This window comes from Oncorhynchus mykiss, chromosome 20, assembly GCF_013265735.2.
Source record: "Oncorhynchus mykiss isolate Arlee chromosome 20, USDA_OmykA_1.1, whole genome shotgun sequence".
Classification (NCBI taxonomy): Eukaryota; Metazoa; Chordata; class Actinopteri; order Salmoniformes; family Salmonidae; genus Oncorhynchus; species Oncorhynchus mykiss.
Window position 1 is genome coordinate 3,370,022 of NC_048584.1, and position 21,661 is coordinate 3,391,682.

The 21,661-nt window shown below is 42.7% G+C and overlaps 1 protein-coding gene across 5 annotated transcripts in view; it reads right to left on the reverse strand.

The window, feature by feature from the left end:
- Window positions 1-8,373: 8,373 nt before the first annotated feature.
- The window catches only part of dclre1a (DNA cross-link repair 1A (PSO2 homolog, S. cerevisiae)), a 35,707-nt gene continuing 22,419 nt past the window's right edge, over window positions 8,374-21,661 (reverse strand). For 4 of the 5 annotated variants that reach the window (XR_005037900.1, XM_036955620.1, XM_036955621.1 and 1 more), the window contains 2 exons: window positions 17,362-17,503; window positions 8,374-10,175 (listed from right to left, as the gene is read on the reverse strand). Coding sequence is in view for 4 of the 5 variants with exons in the window: in XM_036955620.1 (XP_036811515.1) it covers window positions 9,994-10,175; window positions 17,362-17,503 (324 nt within the window). In the remaining variant the exon portion in view is untranslated. Of the gene's footprint in view, window positions 10,176-17,329; window positions 17,504-21,661 lie in introns of all 5 variants that reach the window. The other variant, XM_036955619.1, reaches the window with a different exon arrangement.

Sequence of the window (21,661 nt, forward strand, 5' to 3'; positions counted from 1 at the left end):
CATTTCAGGCTTCAAACATAAAGATATAAAACTGTATTTTTTTGTGAAGAATCAACAACAAGTGGGACACAATCATGAAGTGGAACGACATTTATTGGATATTTCAAACTTTTTTAACAAATCAAAAACTGAAAAATTGGGCGTGCAAAATTATTCAGCCCCCTTAAGTTAATACTTTGTAGTGCCACCTTTTGCTGCGATTACAGCTGTAAGTCGCTTGGGGTATGTCTCTATCAGTTTTGCACATCGAGAGACACATCGAGAGAGATTTTTTCCCATTCCTCCTTGCAAAACAGCTCAAGCTCAGTGAGGTTGGATGGAGAGCATTTGTGAACAGCAGTTTTCAGTTCTTTCCACAGATTCTCGATTGGATTCAGGTCTGGACTTTGACTTGGCCATTCTAACACCTGGATATGTTTATTTTTGAACCATTCCATTGTAGATTTTGCTTTATGTTTTGGATCATTGTCTTGTTGGAAGACAAATCTCCGTCCCAGTCTCAGGTCTTTTGCAGACTCCATCAGGTTTTCTTCCAGAATGGTCCTGTATTTGGCTCCATCCATCTTCCCATCAATTTTAACCATCTTCCCTGTCCCTGCTGAAGAAAAGCAGGCCCAAACCATGATGCTGCCACCACCATGTTTGACAGTGGGGATGGTGTGTTCAGCTGTGTTGCTTTTACGCCAAACATAACGTTTTGCATTGTTGCCAAAAAGTTAAATTTTGGTTTCATCTGACCAGAGCACCTTCTTCCACATGTTTGGTGTGTCTCCCAGGTGGCTTGTGGCAAACTTTAAACAACACTTTTTATGGATATCTTTAAGAAATGGCTTTCTTCTTGCCACTCTTCCATAAAGGCCAGATTTGTGCAATATTGTAGTCCTATGGACAGAGTCTCCCACCTCAGCTGTAGATCTCTGCAGTTCATCCAGAGTGATCATGGGCCTCTTGGCTGCATCTCTGATCAGTCTTCTCCTTGTATGAGCTGAAAGTTTAGAGGGACGGCCAGGGCTTGGTAGATTTGCAGTGGTCTGATACTCCTTCCATTTCAATATTATCGCTTGCACAGTGCTCCTTGGGATGTTTAAAGCTTGGGAAATCTTTTTGTATCCAAATCCGGCTTTAAACTTCTTCACAACAGTATCTCGGACCTGCCTGGTGTGTTCCTTGTTCTTCATGATGCTCTCTGCGCTTTTAACAGACCTCTGAGACTATCACAGTGCAGGTGCATTTATACGGAGACTTGATTACACACAGGTGGATTGTATTTATCATCATTAGTCATTTAGGTCAACATTGGATCATTCAGAGATCCTCACTGAACTTCTGGAGAGAGTTTGCTGCACTGAAAATAAAGGGGCTGAATAATTTTGCACGCCCAAATTTTCAGTTTTTGATTTGTTAAAAAAGTTTGAAATATCCAATAAATGTCGTTCCACTTCATGATTGTGTCCCACTTGTTGTTGATTCTTCACAAAAAAATACAGTTTTATATCTTTATGTTTGAAGCCTGAAATGTGGCAAAAGGTTGCAAAGTTCAAGGGGGCCGAATACTTTCGCAAGGCACTGTATCTAAAGAAAAAAATATTTAATAAGAATATTTCATTCATTCAGATCTAGGATGTGTTATTTTAGTGTTCCCTTTATTTTTTAGAGCAGTGTATATATTTACGCTCAGTGTGTCGTCGGAACCTTTGTTGAAAAGTTAGTTTTCGTCCTCTCTCTCTCTCTCTCTCTCTGTCGTTGTTAGAGGGGATAGTTCAGAGCGACATTCATGTTGTTGTAGGATGGATGCTTCGGCGGTTGTCGTTCTTTGTTCAATGATACCGAATTCCTAGCTGCAGACTAGTAATTAATATCAAAGATTTGTTCTTATTCTGTTGGTATCGATAGTCTAAGAGTTTAACCACGTGGGATGGTTAAAAGATTCAGCAATGGTCTGCAACCTTTGTCCCCTCGTAATGGAGAAAAACATGGTCTAGTGAGAACTTCTCAAAGTTGGGGTGTTATTCGGAATTGCAGAAAAGGGCCTGTCCCTGGATGCCCGACCCTAACTGGGCTCATGGGCGGTCCTCTGATATTAGTTAAACTCAAAAGGGAATTGGAGTTTCCTTAATTAAACAGTCCAAAATCACATTACACAATTTTACAAACAGTATCATCCTCACTCATTCAGCTTATACAACAATTAGATGTTAACCTCATATCTGAGGCTATTATATAAACAGCGTTATGGTAATGTGGCTGCACCGTCTCCCATAAGCTTCACCAAAATGTAACAAACGGACCAGTTCGTAGCTGGATTCTTCACCGATCTTTTATACCTTCTCCGGAACATGAATGTTGTTCGGACCTCAAGTTCTGTGAGGTGGAAGAAATTCCTTTGTTCTCTATGAAACTTCACTCTATCTCTATACTGTGTGGCCATGAGGCAGGATCTTCCTGGAATTTACGACCTCTCTGACCACAGCAGCCTAGTTGAAGGAGGCAGGGAGAGGGGGATGGGGCTTGCTGTACCCAAAGAGGGCAACGTCATGACACATGGAACCAAAAAAAAAGTTAAACAAATCAAAATATTTTATATTTCAGTTTCTTCAAAGTAGCCACCCTTTGCCTAGATGACAGCTTTGCACACTCATGGCATTCTCTCAACCAGCTTCATCTTGAATGCTTTTCCAACAGTGTTGAAGGAGCTCCCACATATGCTGAACACTTGTTGGCTGCTTTTCCTTCAGTCTGCGGTCCAAATCATCCCAAACCATCTCAATTGGTTGATTGGATTCCAGAACATGTGTGGCCCTTATACATTTCACTTATACATTACATTTCAGTGTGTGCCAAGGCTGGAAAGGGAGTTACTTCATGAACCAGCTCGGCTTATATTACTTTCTAATTAAGTCTATTTGAACTCGCAGGCTCCGGTATTTCAGAAATATTATTGACTGAATATTTCCACAAGATAAATGACGAGCTTGCCAGGAGTGGCAAAAAGGGACCAGAGACGGTGAAAATCTACAGCTGTGAATGGGCCTCTTGGACGAACAGCACAAACAGCCACTTGAAAACAAAGGTACATTTCTTGCCTATAGTATAGAGTTTGTGTGGTTCGCTTCAGGAACGTGTCTCAGCGGTAGATCACCAAGTTGGTCTCCAAATTGACGAACCAAAGAAATATTGGGAGCTTTTCAGTTCAAATGAAATGCATGCAAAATATTGGGGGTATAATAAGAAACTTTGAGGGTTGAAAATGTGAATAATGTATAGTAATGGGTGTGTGACCACTGCAGAGGGAGAGTTGTGTGCTTCATCTGTCTTGACTGGCGCAGTTGAGTGGGGTTATTCACTCATTTGTTCAGATGGTTCATCTGACCAGTTTGTTCAGTCTGTTTGAGTTGTGATTGTGTTGTCTGATTCAGTTTGGCTGGACTTATTTGTTCAGTCTGTTTGAGTTGTGACTGTGTTGTCTGATTCAGTTTGGCTGGACTTATTTGTTTAGACCTGTCTGAGTTTGTGCACAAAATGCAACCCATTCATCTTATTCAATCACTCCGAGTCAGTGGGCCATTCAATTCATCGCTCAGATGCTCATCTGGGGTGGGTGTGTTCAGTCTCATTCAGGTTGTCTGTCTGCCCTGTTGATTGTTCTGTTTGATCCAGTTTGGAGTGGCAACCGTCCATCTGCATGGTCAAATAATAGAAATAGAAATCCTGTAATACCACTTATCGTGTTGAGTAAGTGAATCGATAAGGACTGCTTGGATGGGTAGAAATCCTGTAATACCACTTATCGTGTTGAGTAAGTGAATCGATAAGGACTGCTTGGATGGGTAGAAATCCTGTAATACCACTTATCGTGTTGAGTAAGTGAATCGATAAGGACTGCTTGGATGGGTAGAAATCCTGTAATACCACTTATCGTGTTGAGTAAGTGAATCGATAAGGACTGCTTGGATGGGTAGAAATCCTGTAATACTACTTATCGTGTTGAGTAAGTGAATCGATAAGGACTGCTTGGATGGGTAGAAATCCTGTGATACCGCCTATTTTTTATTGATTTAGTTATTTCATCTTTATTTAACCAGGTAGGCAAGTTGAGAACACCTTTATTTAACCAGGTAGGCAAGTTGAGAACACCTTTATTTAACCAGGTAGGCAAGTTGAGAACACCTTTATTTAACCAGGTAGGCAAGTTGAGAACACCTTTATTTAACCAGGTAGGCAAGTTGAGAACACCTTTATTTAACCAGGTAGGCAAGTTGAGAACACCTTTATTTAACCAGGTAGGCAAGTTGAGAACACCTTTATTTAACCAGGTAGGCAAGTTGAGAACACCTTTATTTAACCAGGTAGGCAAGTTGAGAACACCTTTATTTAACCAGGTAGGCAAGTTGAGAACAAGTTCTCATTTACAACTGCGACCTGGCCAAGATAAAGCAAAGCAGTTCGACACGTACAACAACACAGTTACACATGGAGTAAACAAACATACAGTCAATAATACAGTAGAAAAATAAGTCTATATACAATGTGAGCAAATGAGGTGAGAAGGGAGGTAAAGGCAAAAAAGGCCATGGTGGCAAAGTAAATACAACATAGCAAATAAAACACTGGAATGGTAGATTTGCAGTGGAAGAATGTGCAAAGTAGAAATAAAAATAATGGGGTGCAAAGGAGCTAAATAAATAAATACAATATAGAAAGTAAAACACTGGAATGGTAGATTTGCAGTTGAAGAATGTGCAAAGTAGAAATAATGGGGTGCAAAGGAGCTAAATAAATACAATATAGAAAGTAAAACACTGGAATGGTAGGTAAAGTAGGGAAAGAGGTAGTTGTTTGGGATAAATTATAGATGGGCTATGTACAGGTGCAGTAATCTGTGAGCTGCCCTGACAGCTGGTGCTTAAAGCTAGTGAGGGAGATAAGTGTTGCCAGTTTCAAAGATTTTTGTAGTTTGTTCCAGTCATTGGCAGCAGAGAAGTGGAAGGAGAGGCGGCCAAAGGAAGAATTGGTTTTGGTGGTGACCAGAGAGATATACCTGCTGGAGCGCGTGCTACAGGTGGGTGCTGCTATGGTGACCAGCGAGCTGAGATAAGGGGGGACTTTACGTAGCAGGGTCTTGTAGATGACCTGGAGCCATTGGGTTTGGCGACGAGTATGAAGCGAGGGCCAGCCAACGAGAGAGTACAGGTCGCAGTGGTGGGTAGTATATGGGGCTTTGGTGACAAAACGGATTGCACTGCGATAGACTGCATCCAATTTATTGAGTAGGGTATTGGAGGCTATTTTGTAAATGACATCGCCGAAGTCGAGGATTGGTAGGATGGTCAGTTTTACAAGGGTATGTTTGGCAGCATGAGTGAAGGATGCTTTGTTGCGAAATAGGAAGCCAATTCTAGATTTAACTTTGGATTGGATATGTTTGATATGAGTCTGGAAGGAGAGTTTTACAGTCTAACCAGACACCTAGGTATTTGTAGTTGTCCACATATTCTAAGTCAGAGCCGTCCAGAGTAGTGATGTTGGACAGGCGGGCAGGTGCAGGCAGCGATCGGTTGAAGAGCATGCATTTAGTTTTACTTGTATTTAAGAGCAATTAGAGGCCACGGAAGGAGAGTTGTGTGGCATTGAAGCTCGCCTGGAGGGTTGTTAACAGTGTCCAAAGAAGGGCCAGAAGTATACAGAATGGTGTCTTCTGCGTAGAGGTGGATCAGTGACTCACCAGCAGCAAGAGCGACATCATTGATGTATACAGAGAAGAGAGTCGGTCCAAGAATTGAACCCTGTGGCACCCCCATAGAGACTGCCAGAGGCCCGGACAACAGACCCTCCAATTTGACACACTGAACTCTATCAGAGAAGTAGTTGGTGAACCAGGCGAGGCAATCATTTGAGAAACTAAGGCTGCCGAGTCTGCCGATGAGGATGTGATGATTGACAGAGTCGAAAGCCTTGGCCAGGTCAATGAATACGGCTGCACAGTATTGTTTCTTATCGATTGCGGTTAAGATATCGTTTAGGACCTTGAGCATGGCTGAGGTGCACCCATGACCAGGTCTGAAACCAGATTGCATAGCGGAGGGATTCGAAATGGTCGGTAATCTGTTTGTTGACTTGGCTTTCGAAGACCTTAGAAAGGCAGGGTAGGATAGATATAGGTCTGTAGCAGTTTGGGTCAAGAGTGTCCCCCCCTTTGAAGAGGGGGATGACCGCAGCTGCTTTCCAATCTTTGGGAATCTCAGACGACATGAAAGAGAGGTTGAACAGGCTAGTAATAGGGGTGGCAACAATTTCGGCAGATTGTCTAGCCCGGCTGATTTGTAGGGGTCCAGATTTTGCAGCTCTTTTAGAGCATCAGCTATCTGGATTTGGGTGAAGGAGAAATGGTGGAGGCTTGGGCAGGTTGCTGTGGAGGGTGCCGGGCAGTTGACCGGTGTAGCGGTAGCCAGGTGAAAAGCATGGCCAGTCGTAGAGAAATGCTTGTTGAAATTCTCAATTATAGTGGATTTATCTATCGGTGGTAACAGTGTTTCCTGGCCTCAGAGAAGTGGGCAGCTGGGAGGAGGTGCTCTTATTCTCCATGGACTTTAGTGTCCCAGAACTTTTTTGAGTTTGTACTACAGGATGCAAATTTCTGTTTGAAAAAGCTAGCCTTAGCTTTCCTAACTGCCTGTGTATATTTCCTAACTTCCCTGAAAAGTTGCATATCACAGGGGCTATTCGATGCTAATGCAGAACGCCACAGTATGTTTTTGTGCTGGTCAATGGCAGACCGTTCCGGAGTGAACCAAGGACTATATCTATTCCTAGTTCTATTTTTTTGCATGGAGCATGCTTATTTAAGATGGTGAGGAAGGCACTTCTAAAGAATAACCAAGCATCCTCTACTGACGGGATGAGGTCATTGTCATTCCAGGATACCACGGCCAGGTCGATTAGAAAGGCCTGCTCGCAGAAGTGTTTTAGGGAGCGTTTGACAGTGATGAGGGGTGGTCGTTTGATCGCAGACCCATTATGGATGCAGGGAATGAGGCAGTGATCGCTGAGCTCTTGATTGAAAACAGCAGAGGTGTATTTGGAGGGCGAGTTAGTTAGGGTGCTATCTATGAGGGTGCCCGTGTTAACGGATTTGGGGTTGTACCTGGTAGGTTCATTGATAACTTACAGAAAACGTTTGACCTCTGTCATTGCCAACAAAGGTTATATAACAAAGTATTGAGATAAACTTTTGTTATTGACTACTTATTTTCCACCATAATTTGCAAATAAATTCATTAAAAATCCTACAATGTGATTTTCTGGATTTTTTTTCTCCTTTTGTCTGTCATAGTTGAAGTGTACCTTGGATGGAAATTACAGGCCTCTCATCTTTGTGGGAGAACTTGCACAATTAGTGGCTGACTAAATACTTTTTTGCCCCACTGTATTTATTTTTTAGATTTGTTTAACACTTTTTTGGTTACTACATGATTCCATATGTGTGCAAATGTCTAAATTGTAGAATAATAGTGAAGACATAAAAAGTCAAAAGTTTGGACACACCTACTCATTCAAGTGGAGCTACACAGCCTCTTTAGTTGGCTGCTGCTCATCGCCATATCATCGCCGCAAGTCGGGTTATACTATTTTTATAAGTGTGGCATAGTCTCAGACACTCCTGCTAGCAGCTGGTACTCCCTTTCTAGTTGACCGGACCTCACCCTCACGGGTGAATCACACTCGCTAAGTTCCGGGTATAGGGTTTCAGCTAAGACTAATTTCTTGAAATAAATTTTTAGCTGAAAAGCCGTGGTTCGACACTTCGTCTGAGTAAGGACTAACAATAGATATCCAGTGCTCCTTTTGTGTTTATTAACACAAATTTGCTCCTTTACACAGAATGTCTAGAGTCAGGTACCACATTGGTTCTTTCGTAGGTGACAAAAATCCATGGTGTCATCTGCTTCATGGCCCACGTGCCATCAAGCAACTCTTCCAACTCCATCCCAGGGCCAAGATCTGACGGGATGTCGCCATGTAAGATGAACCTCTGACCGTCATTTCCTCTCTGCCTTTGTCTGGGTTTGCTGCTCCCCAGCTACCTGTGTTTCAGGCCTCTTCCTGTCCTTCTGCTTCATCTTCCTTGTTTCAGTGTTACCACATATCTGACTGGAAGAGTCACCAGGTCATACTGACTTGGCTCATTCACAACACGACATAAACCTAGTTTCCTGAAACGAGTCACATACATGAATCTGTGCCATTCACTTTGAACTGAGTTTACAGCATGAGTGGTCATGAGTAGATGCGCTTGTTTTGAGATCAAAGCGAGAGCTGCATGTAGACACGTTTGCACATTTCGTTCATAATCTTTGCTAGTAAGTGAGATATGAGCCCAGTTAAAAATATTTTTTATTTATAGACTTCATAGTTCATTGAAGTTGATGGGTCACTTATAACAAAACCTTTCGATATTGCCAATCATTTCGATTACCATTTCCCAAGTAAAGTTGATAAACTCAAAGTTAAATGACAACATTGAACAGTGAATCATCATATTTTAATAATAAGGGTCAAGTTAGTGTGGGAGAGCTGTAAAATGTATTGTTATCCATCAATAATGATAATCAACCTTGATGTGAAACTATTGAGAATGGTAGCAAACTGTATTGTCACCCCTATTTCCTATATATTTAACTACTGACTTTCAGCATGCATATAGAGAAGGGCATTCAACTTGAACTGCACTGACTCAGAGTACTGATGATTGGTTAAAATAAATGGATAAAATGATAGTTGGAGCTGTATTGTTAGATTTCAGTGCAGCCTTTGATGTTATTGATCATACATTGTTATTGAAAAAAACTCACTTGCTATGGCTTTACATCACCTGGAGAGTTATTTATCTAATATAACAGAGATGTACAGTGTGGTGTCCTTCAGGGCAGTTACCTTGGGCCGTTACTCTTCTCTATTTTTACAAATGATTTGCCACTGGTCTTACACGAAGCTAGAATTACTATGTAGGTAGATGATTCCACACTCTATATGTCAGCACCCAAAGCCAGTGAGCTGACTGAAATTCTAAATAAGGACATATTAGTATCAGAATGGGTGATTAATAATAAACTGGTCTTAAATACATCTAAAACTAAAATCAGTGTATTTGGTTCAAAACATTGTCTAAGAGATAAACCTCAACTGGAGTTGTGCATAAGAAAGTTGAGGGAGCTAAACTAGGTAAAACATTGTATGTTCAGTTATCATGGGCAAAGTAATCTTGACAAATTTGTGAAGATGCATGTCTGTTAACAAAAATATGTTCTGCATTTTTCTACTATACTAGTTGTTCAGGAACTTGTCTTGTCCCATCGTGATAACTGTTTGGTAATTTGGTCAAGTGCAGCAAAACAGAGCAGCACGCCTTCCCCTTAACTGCACATACCTAACAAACATCAACAACATGCATGCCAGTGTTTCCTGGATGACAAGAGATTAACTGCTTCTTTTCTAGTTTTTATGAGGAATGAAAATCCCAGATTGCCTGCATAATCAAATAACATACAGCTCAGACACCCATACATACCCCCACAAAAAATGCCACCAGGAGTCACTTTTCAGTCCCCAAGTCCAAAACAAATTCACAGCAATGCACAATATTATACAGAGCCATGATTGCATGGAACACCCATCTCCAATTACCCAAAAAATTACCTTAAAATAATTGATAAAAACAACATCTCATGGCACACACAGACACTGTAACGAACATAATTTAGACACAAATTATTCTTTAGTTGTATTGTTTGTATATCGGTGTATTTTAAATTTGTATAACTGTTCTTGTGTATCAGGGTTTTGTTATTTGTGTTATTTGTGTTTTAGTGTGGACCGCAGGAAGAATAGCCGCTGCTTTGGCAAAAGCTAATGGGGATCCGAATAAACTAATTAGCTAACACTCAAGTATGTGTCATATACTGTTTTCACTGTGTGTGAACACTGAAGTGTCCTGTTTTAGATTCCTTTAACATTATTAGCCTCGTAAGCCTCTGTTAGCCACTCGCTGAAGCACCTCTCCATGGCCTTCCGGCTAGCCCAGCTGCCCACGTTGACTGTGGGGATAATCTTGAGGGGCCGCAGCCACTGGACAAAACGCCTCAGCTCCAGGTAGCTGCTGTGCTCACTGTAGGGGATGCCTAGAGTAAGAGAGAGACAGGGGGGGGGGGGGGGGGGGGGGGGGGGGGGGGAGTGAGAGCATCAAAATAGAAGTCAGAAACAGAAGCAGCAAAATAGACCAACACCCCCCACCCCTAGGGCCTGATAAGGGGGCCTACCAACCCATCTAACATTTTTGCTGATTCAAAGCTAATTTACTGCAATTTTACATATTTTGCCATGGTTTATGATGTGTTCATATGCTATCATGGAGCCCCCGATCTCCAGTGGGCCCCCTATCAAAATAAATAGAGAAGTGAGGAATCAGGCCAATGGGTTTAAATTACTCAATTTTGGATGTGTTCAGAATTATAGCTAGACAATAATGTCCATAATTTTTTCCATTACATGCTATAAAAAGGGAAGCACAGCTGCGAGCTGCCCAGTGACACGAGCCTACCAGACGAGCTAAATTACTTCTATGCTTGCTTCGAGGCAAGCAACACTGAAGCATTCATGAGAGCACCAGCTGTTCTGGAAGACTGTGTGATCAAAGACCGCCGCGCCACTCGGGAGCCCCATTCACAAGGTCGCAGGGCCAGACGGATTACCAGGACGTGTACTCCGAGCATGCGCTGACTAACTTTCAAGTGTCTTCACTGACATCTTCAACCTGTCCCTGATTTGAGTCTGTAATACCAACATGTTTCAAGCAGACCACCATAGTCCTGGTGCCCAAGAACACCAGGTATGCCAGAGTTTCCACAAGGTTTCTTAGTGTCTCCTTCAAGTCCCTCTTTGTGCACCTGCTGAGCCTATGACTACCATTGTTTGCGGAGCTGCTGTCGTAGTTGTCTTCCTCTGCAGTAGGCCAAGCTTATATGTAGGTGTACGGTTTTCAAGTGCGCGTGACAATGTGTAACCACTTGACATGGGTAAACTGGACAAGGGCAGAGATTTGTTTACTGTGTTGCATAGCACAGGTAGTAAATTCACTGCCGTATTAGGCCTAATATTTAGCTAATAACCGATGAGTTGATATGCATAAGCATTTAACTTAGGCTAGAGATCTCAAGCCTATCTCTCACGGTTCTCTTGCAAAATTACGCACCAGGGCCTGGTTTCCCAAAAGCATCTTAAGGCTAAGTTAATCAATAGGCCCTTCATATGAGCAATGTTAAATCTCTGGGCTGTTTTTGTCAAAATCATTGTTACTAAAGTTGCACTTAAAACCCTTGTTATTTCTGGACTGCCTCAGACCCCTCGTGGAGCAGCTAAGTGCTTCATTAGGTGCTTTTTTGTCTTTCCGTGTGAGACACTTTTTTACACAGAAGATCTGTACTAAACAAAGAATCCAGGTCTATCTATCTCTCTGTGACCGAGCTTATCCGAGGGGCACTGCCTTTCTTTCGATATTTTATATTCTTGATACTGCCTTTGAAAAGAGGTCTAGATCAGAGCTCAGAGGAATAAACAGCGATACAATCGAAAAACATTGTCGCAAACAGCACAGATTAAAGTCTAGATTTTTTTTCCACTAAAAGCACTCGTCCTCTTACATAATTCCATGTTGGTCTGCTATTCTATGCCCTTGTTCTTTTTGCATTAAATAATAATACATTTCATTTCTAAAGCACTTATTAAAATGGCGCCGGAAGAAATGGCAGCAGTTTTACGGGCGCCAACCAATTGTGCTATTATGTGTTTTTTTCCCCCGCATTATTTGTAACTTATTTTGTACATAATGTTTCTGCAACCGTATCTTAAGGCAAAAAAGAGCTTCCTGATATCAGGACAGCGATCACTCACCTTGGATTAGACTAAATATTTTTCTACAACAAGCAGGACACAGGACATTCTCCAAACACCCGACAGGGCCTACATCCCCGTTATTTGCAAGAGGAAGCGACGCAGGTACAGAGGACAAAGAGCCGGATGCCTCGTGAGGACCCGGAGAAGGCGAGTGGGAAAGATGCCGTTACCCTCAATACTACTCGCCAACGTGCAATCATTGGACAATAAATTAGACTGAGTACGATCACGAATATCCAACTGTAATATCCTATGTTTCACAGAATCCTGGCTGAATGATGACGTGGATATTCAGCTAGCGGGAAATATGCTGCACCGGCAAGATAGAAGAGCACACTCCGGTAAAACGAGGGGGGCGGTCTGTGCATATTTGTAAACAACAGCTGTGCACGAAATCTAAGGAAGTCTCTAGATTTTGCACGCCTGAAGTAGAAATAAATTGCAGGCCACACTACTTGCCTAGAGAGTTTTCAGCTATACTTTTCGTGGCTGTTTATTTACCACCACAGACAGATGCTGGCACTAAGACCACACTCAGTCAGCTGTATATAAGGAAATAAGCAAACAGGAAACAACTCACCCAGAGGTGGCACTCCTAGTGGCCAGAGACTTTAAATCAGTCCAACCAAATTTCTATCAACAAATGTGCAACCAGAGGGAAAACATTCTAGATCACCTGTACTCCACACACAAAGACGTGTACAAAGCTCTCCCTCGCCCTCCATTTGGAAAATCCGACCACAACGCTATCCTCCTGATTCCCGCTTACAAGCAAAAATTAAAGCAGGGAGCACCAGTGACTTGGTCAGATGAAGCAGATGCAATCTCTATTGCACTCCACACTGCCCTTTCCACCTGGACAAAAGGAACACCTATGTGAGAATGCTATTCATTGACAGCTCAGCGTTCAACACTATAGTACCCGCAAAGCTCATCACTAAGCTAAGGATCCTGGGACTAAACACCTCCCTCTGCAACTGGATCCTGGACTTCCTGACGGGCCACCCCCAGGTGGTGAGGGTAGGTAGCAACACATCTGCCACGCTGATCATCAACACTGGAGCTCCCCAGGGGTGCATGCTCAGTCCCCTCCTGTACTCCCTGTTCACCCACGACTGCCAGGCACGACTCCAACACCATCATTAAGTATGCAGACGACACAACAGTGGTAGGCCTGATCACCGACAATGATGAGACAGCCTATAGGGAGAAGGTCAGAGACCTGGCCGGGAATAACAACCTGTCACTCAACGTAACCAAGACTAAAGAGATGATTGCCGCCTTTCCTTCCAGTTCTCTGCTGCCTGCGACTGGAACGAATTGCAAAAATCGCTGAAGTTGGAGACTCCCTCACCAACTTTAAACATCTGCTATCTGAGCAGTTAACCTATCGCTTCAGCTGTACATATCCCACCCAATTGACCTACCTCATCCCCATACTGTTTTTATTTTATTTACTTTTCTGCTCTTTTGCACACCAGTATCTCTACCTGCACATGTTCATCTGATCATTTATCACTCGTGTTAATCTGCTAAATTGTAATTATTCACTCCTATGGCCTATTTATTGCTTACCTCATGCCTTTTGCACAATGTATATAGATTATTTTTTTCTACTATGTTATTGACTTGTTTATTGTTTACTCCATGTTTAACTCTGTGGTGTTGTCTGTTCACACTGCTATGCTTTATCTTGGCCAGATCGCAGTTGCAAATGAGAACTTGTTCTCAACTAGCCTACCTGGTTAAATAAAGGTGAAATAAAAACATTTTAAAAAATTGTATACTACAGGAAAAGGAGGACCGAGCACGCCCCCATTCTCATCGACGGGGCTGTAGTGGAGCAGGTTGAGAGCTTCAAGTTCCTTGGTGTTCACATCAACAACAAACTAGAATGGTCAAAACACACCCAGCGGGTTGTGAAGAGGGCACAACAAAGCCCCTCAGGAAACTAAAAAGATTTGGCATGGGTCCTGAGATCCTCAAAAGGCTCTACAGCTGCAACATCGAGAGCATGACTGGTTGCATCACTGCCTGGTACGGCAATTACTCGGCCTCCGACCGCAAGGCACTACAGAGGGTAGTGCGTACGGCCCAGTACATCACTGGCGGTGTCAGAGGAAGGCCCTAAAAATTGTCAAAGACCCCAGCCACCCCAGTCATAGACTATTCTCTCTACTACCGCATGGCAAGCGGTACCGGAGTGCCAAGTCTAGGACAAAGAGGCTTCTCAACAGTTTTTACCCCCAAGCCATAAGACTCCTGAACAGGTAATCAAATGGCTAACTGGACTATTTGCATTGTGTGCCCCCCACCAACCCCTCTTTTACGCTACTCTCCGTTTATCATATATGCATAGTCCCTTGAACTATACAATCATGTACATACTACCTCAATTGGGCAGACCAACCAATGCTCCCGCACATTGGCTAACCAGGCTATCTGCATTGTGTCCCGCCACCCACCACCCCTCTTTTACGCTACTGCTACTCTCTGTTCATCATATATGCATAGTCACTTTAACCATATCTACATGTACATACTACCTCAAATCAGCCTGACTAACCGGTGTCTGTATGTAGCCTCGCTACTTTTATAGCCTCACTACTGTATGTAGCCTGTCTTTTTACTGTTGTTTTATTTCTTTACTTACCTATTGTTCACCTAATGCATTTTTGTGCGCTATTGGTTAGAGCCTGTAAGTAAGCATTTCACTGTAAGCTCTACACCTGTTGTATTCGGCGCACATGACAAATAAAACTTTGATTTGATCTCACACCCAAGGCAAAAAAAACCAACATAATCCAGAACATAGAACACAGACAACAATCAAAGCTATATACAGGTGTCGTCATTAGCAGAGGTTCTTGAAAGCTCTTCTGAACAGCACGTTCTTGAAATGTGCCTTAAAGGACGACAGAGACTCCGCAGCCCTATTAGTGTCTGGAAGTAAGTAACACAGCCGCGGAGCCATGCAACTGAAAGCCCAGTCACGCATAGTTTTATGTCTGCTGCGGGGCTGCTGAAGGGGGACGGACCTGAAGGAGAAGGGTGTGGGGCAGTAGGGTAGAATGAGGTCAGACAGGTACTTGGGTCCAGAGTTGTGGATAGCTTGGTAAGTGTAAACCAGGATGCGTGAGCATATGGGGATCCAGTGGATGTTGAGAAGCTCTGTGAAGTGCTCTCGGGAGGAGGTGTGGGTGAGGACCCGTGCAGCACAGTTCTGGACATATTGTAGCCTGTTTAGACACTTGGCAGATCCAACTGGGTTTCAACATAGGTTGTGAGTGGCCAGATGGTTTTAAAGTTGACTAGGAACAGCACGTTCAAGGAGCTTAGTCAAGAAGGGCAGGTTGGAAATAGGCCTGTAGTTCTGGAGGTTGTCAGGGCCAGATCCACATTTTTACATACTGGTGTCACCAGTTTGAGCTGAGAGACACATCCAGTGATGAGGGACTTGTTGAACAGGTGGATCACTGAAGCAGAGCTGAAATAACACAGGAATATTTTTAGGCGGAGCACTGATGCCGTTGTCCACTGAATGTGGTCAGCTGGCCTGGTTGCATTTAAAACGGAGCAGAGATTGGAACACAATGCGAGCCCATCCACCTCCGGAGGTCAGGCAAATGTAATTACATTCCGAACACAATGCGCATTGTTGCCCTGTCATTAACACACATTTCTTGTTATGCAAATACAAACACGCATATAGTTTGCATTTGTAATGTAAATGGGATAGGAGCCACAGGGAACATATCTGATGCAGCGCCTCGTTCTGCCTTTTTACCTTGTCAACTCAGGGATTCGATCTCACAACCTTTCGGTTACTGGCCCAACGCTCTAACCACTAGGCCTCAAGTTTCATGATAGTCAATACACAATGAAAGTTATAAGCTACGCAAGTGACGTTTTCTATTAGTGAGCGTTGTGATCACTGGTCTAACGTGTGAATGAAGTCAGATAGTTTGCACATGCATGTTTGTATTTTTGCATAGAAATAGTATATTATTGTTCCTGAGATCCCGTCATTTTTCTCTCGGGAAGGAGCTTGCTCGGAAAATCTTGGGATCCCGGTTTCCAGTGTTAATCCCTAGTATGGATGTGTGAAAAGATTAGCCAAAGACCAGCCAGGTTATGCATCCACCACATATCCACCATATTTGCTGGAACCGTGCTGAAAAGGACAATGTGAAAAGAAAATATCTGAGCCAGGTTGTGAATCAGGTACCAGATAGCTCAGTGGTTAGAGTATGGTGACGTTAACACCATGGTTTTAATTCCCCATGGGCCCCATACATCCCTAGATTTATTTCATTTCTTAACTGTAAGCTGCCTTGGATAAAAGAGTCTGCTAAATTACCATGTCATCATTATCATACAGAGCAGTGCCGTAGGTAGAGTCCTATACCATAGACAGGGGTGCACAACTCAGGACCTTGAGTTCCGCAGTCCTGCTACTTTCCCTTCCTACTAGTTCTTCTCCTGGCACGTAATTTATCATTTCATGTGCACACACATTGTTTCCTCAGTTTCTGGTGAAAGGCATTCTTCAGCAAAATTAGAAATATACATCATTGTTTCCTTATGTTGAAAGCAGTCTATGGGCCAGTAGAGACAGCAATCCACACATAGGTTTTGTAAAACTAGCCACAAATGTTCTAATCTGGCATTTTCGAACAAAAAAACAAGAACAAATAATCTTACTTGCGTTCTAAATAGTATGTAACATGTCATTGAGTATGCTTTAAAGGGATAATGCGAGAGTCTGGTAATTATACTTACCCAGAGTCAGATGAACTCATGGATACCATTTATATGTCTCTGCAGTTTGAAGGAAGTTAGAGGTCGTTCTGTGAGCCAATGCTAGCTAGCTGTACCGGTAGACTTCCAGTCATTGGCTCACGAAACTATCTCTAAACTTCCTTCATACTGGACGCAGACATAAAAATGTTCATTAATTGCCAGAATCTCGCACTATCCCTTTAAATGCTCGGATGTCATACTCATTCCGGCTTTTCATCAAGTATAATTCGCTGCGAGCCATTGAGGAAGATTGAGGAAGACTGAGTGAGATTGACCAGTTGATAATTGGCTCATGGGATGCTAAACCAACATTAACGGACGGATGGAAACAGCACAATTGAGCATAAGATGACGCATTCACATAATGGGTGAGCCTAGTATGTTGATATTTGTTGCTAACTGTATGCATTTGTACTAAAACAGTACATTCTAAATAGTATGTAGTATGATTCATTTTAGTAAGTAGTAGGCATGACATGGCTAATGTGAGTCAATGTCTCCTAGTTAGCATGCTTTAAATTTCATGCCTAGAACCAAAACCAGCAGTGCTCTGGGCCTCGAGAGCCACATCTGAGCACACCTGCTATAGATGGTATAGATACTGGGCTGTACCATAGATGCTGATGTTGCCATGGACCATAGGCTTGATATCCTCCACAGCCTCCACCCTCTGACTGAAGGTCCAGCCCGTGGGCTTGAAGGCCACCAGCTGGTCGTACTGCCTCGAGAACCTACTCAGATGAGCCTGCAGGTTCTGGAAAGGAAAAAAGGACATCGGAGTACGTACTTTGGTTTAGTAAGTGTGAGGAGTGAACAGATAGTTTGAGCCTGTTATTTTCTGAGAGGAATGAAAACCAAAGCCAAAACGGCATTACCGACATGTGACATAGAGTTTGTCATACTCTTGTGTTTGACAATTTAGCTCCACCCTTTACATTTTGAAATGTTGTATTATATCAGGTGCAAACTTTCCACTAGTGCAGGGGTAAGCAATCGTAGTGCTATAATGCTGCAGGTACTCAGCATCCCACTGCTGGCTTGCCTCTGAAGCTAAACAGGGTCAGTCCTGGTCGGTCTCTGGATGGGAAACCAGATGCTGCTGGAAGTAGTGTTTAGATTGCCAGTAGGGGGCATTCTTCCCTCTGAGGAGATCCCAGGGCAGTGAAGGGGACATTGCCCTGCGTAGAAGGTGCCGTCTTTTGGACAGGATGTGTCCTGAACCTCTGTGGTCATTATAAAATCCCATGGCACTTATCATGAGAGTATTTTATTTAACAAGGCAAGTAGGGGTGTTTGCCCCGGTGTAAATGGCTAAACTCCCAACGGGGCCCGATTCCATCATAGCCACCTAATCAGCCCCCTCAAACCAAATTGGCATACAGTGCATTCAGAAGGTATTCAGACCCCTTGACTTTTCCACATTTTGTTACGTTCCAGCCCTGTTTTATTTATATATAAATATATATAAATCATATATTTTAGAATATCTACACACAATAACCCATAATGACAAAGCAAAAACAGGTTTTTAGAAATGTTCGCAAAAATAAAACAAACAACTGAAATATTACATTTATGTAACTATTCAGACCCTTTACTCAGTACTTTGTTGAAGCACCTTTGGCAGCGATTACAGCTTTGAGTCTTCTTGGGTATGACGCTGCAAGCTTGGAACACCTGTATTTCGGGAGTTTCTCCCATTCTTCTCAACAGATCCTCTGAAGCTCTGTCAGGTTGGATGGGGAACGGCGCTGCACAGCTATTTTCAGGTCACTTCAGAGATATTCGATTGGGTTCAAGTCCGGTGTCTGGCTGGACAACTCAAGGACATTCAGAGACTTGTCCCGAAGCCACTCCTGCGTTGTCTTGGCTGTGTGCTTAGGGTCATTATCTGGTTGGAAGGTGAACCTTCGTCCCAGTCTGAGATCCTGAGCGCACTGGAGCAGGTTTTCATCAAGGATCTCTCTGTACTTTGCTCCGTTCATCTTTCCCTCGATCCTGACTCATCTTCCAGTCCCTGATGCTGAAAAACATCCCATCAGCATGATGCTGCCACCACCATGCTTCACAGTAGAGAAGGTGCCAGATTTCCTCCAGACGTGATGCTTGGCATTCAAGCTAAAGAGTTCAAATCTTGGTTTCATCAGACCAGAGAATCTTGTTTCTCAAGGTCTGAGAATCCTTTAGGTGCCTTTTGGCAAACTCCAAGCAAGCTGTTACTGATGTGTTACCCATGTGTCTGTTACTGAGGAGTGGCTTCTGTCTGGCCCCTCTACCATAAAGGCCTGATTGGTGGAGTGCTGCAGAGATGGTTGTCCTTCTGGAAGGATCTCCACAGAGGAACTCTGGAGCTCTGTCAGAGTGACCATCGGGTTATTGGTCACCTCCTTGACCAAGGCCCTTCTTGGTTGCTCAGTTTGGCAGGGAGACCAGCTCTAGGAAGTGTCTTGGTGGTTCCAAACTTCTTCCATTAAATGATGGAGGGCACTGAGTTCTTGGGGACCTTCAATGCTGCACAAATTTTTTGGTACCCTTCCCCAGATCTGTGCCTCGACACAATTCTGTCTCGGAGCTCTACAGACAATTCCTTCAACTTCATGGCTTGGTTATTTGCTCTTTTGCCTTTCCAAATCATGTCCAATCAATTGAATTTACCACAGGTGGACTCAAATCAAGTTGTAGAAACATCTCAAGGATGATAAATGGATACACGATGCACCTGAGCTCAATTTCGAGTCTCGTGGCAAGGGGTCTGAATAATTATGTAAATAATTAAAACTTTAATTTGTAATAAATTTGCTAACATTTCAAAAAATCTAAAATATAATTCATTTGAATTGCTTCTATATTCTCTTAGTAGACTTAAAAGCAGGAATCCGCAGGCCGTGGGCGACCCTATGTCGCCCCATTTCTTGTGTAGTGTTTTCACTTTGAACAAAAAGGGGGTTGAGCCCTGGACTGCCTTGGCATTCTGGGCAAGGTGTGTCTTTATGCTAATCCCGTCTACTCGAATAACCCGTTGCCCCGGAGCTGGAGAGGAAGTGAAAGTCACTTGCAAACTAATGTTAGAACTGCCAGAAACAAACAGAGCAGATGAAGCCAACCAAGCATCATTCTCAGTTCTTGGATCTGAATGAACTGGACCCAAAGAAAAAAATAAGCGAGAAAAATATAACATTCTGTATTCGGACTGTATTGAACTCAAAGGAATCTAACGATACCATCATGTCCAGTAGCTAAATCCAACAAGATGCCCAATGCTTTTATTTCAACTAGGCAGCGTTAGCTAGCTAAAGCTAGATGTGCAGATTGTTGACATGATAGTGTTTAGTTTGTAGATGATAATGATAGCTAGCTAGGTGGTCAAACGCATTTTCAGCCCAGGACCACCCCCCCAAAATTATATGAAATTCAGTACAGTAACATTACCCAAACTTGTATTTCTCAGGGAGAGATTGGTGGAGATCGTCTGACAGAGGGAACCTGAGGTTCCACAAGTTGTGGTTGTGCAAACCCCAACACTGAAAGAGGTAAAGAATGCAGTATGCATGTTATGTTATGCTTTGTGATTCAATAATTATTTTGTTGGTAATCAACCAAAATAGTTAGCTATGGTAATACGGTTAGCAGTAGGTCATATACTGCCCATGGTCTCACCTGAGAGAGAAGGTAATATAATGGCAATTGTTGTGACTTTTGGCAAGATTAGATTGGATTGATTAATTAATTTGGTTATCTTATGCAAATTAATCGAAGAGGGGCACCATAAAGGGTTAGATATAGAGAAACTCTTGAATTAACTTAATCAGTAGTTATCATGAACCGTTATACCATTAACAATATAAATCAGTCAATTTGACCATATTCTCATTCTGAAGTCGTCAGCTCTGGAACTGCAAACACCCAATCGCTCACAAATGAACTAGATGCCACAAATAACTGTACAGCAAAAGGAATTTTTTGGGGTGGTCCTGGACCGGAAATGCTGTCGACCACCTAGCGTGATCATCTACAAACTAAACAATATCATGCCAACAATCTGAATATCTAGATTTAGCAAGCTAATGTTAGCTAGTTGAAATAAAGGCATTGAGCATCTTGTGGGGTTTATGCAGTGTAGCTACATGATGCTATCATTAGATTCCTTTGAGTACAAAACAATCCGAATACAAAAGATGTTAGCTGGATGGAACATTGGACACACTTAGGTTAGCAGCTAACATAGCTAGCAGGCTAAATACGCAACCCAACACTTACTTAACATGAATAATCCATGACAACGGTTGCCATTTCGGTGTCCTTTCAAAATTAATTCCAATGTTTATCTGGATTGGTCATGGCCAGTCTTTTTCTCGCTTTTTAAAAATATTTTGGGGTCGAATTGATTCAGATCCAAGAATGACGCTTGTTGACTTCGTCTACTCTGTTTGTTTCTGGCAGCTGTAACATTAGGTTGCAAGTGACTTTCACTTCCTCTCCAGCTCCAGGACAGCAGGGTCATTAGAGTAGGCAGGATTAGCGCAAAGATGCACCTTACCCAGAAGGCCAGACCAAGTCGGCTCAACCACCTTGTTTTCGTTCAAAGTGAAAACACTACACAAGAAGTAGGGCGGCATAGGGTCGCCCCCAACCTGCAGATTTCTGCTCTAAGTCTACTAAGAGAATATAGAAGCAATTCAAATGAATTATATTTTACAACTTGAACAGCATTTTGAATGTGTCAATCTAAAGCAGTAAAACGTGAAATATGTCAATATCAACATCCTCTGCCTCGTCATGTCTCATTATTGTATGAAAATGTGGAGGAATCTCAAAAGAAAATACACATTTTCAAAAGCTTCTCAAATTCTATTTTGGACTGCATTTTTAGATGGAAAAGATGGATTTTTTTTTACTTTGTCCAGGGAATTTA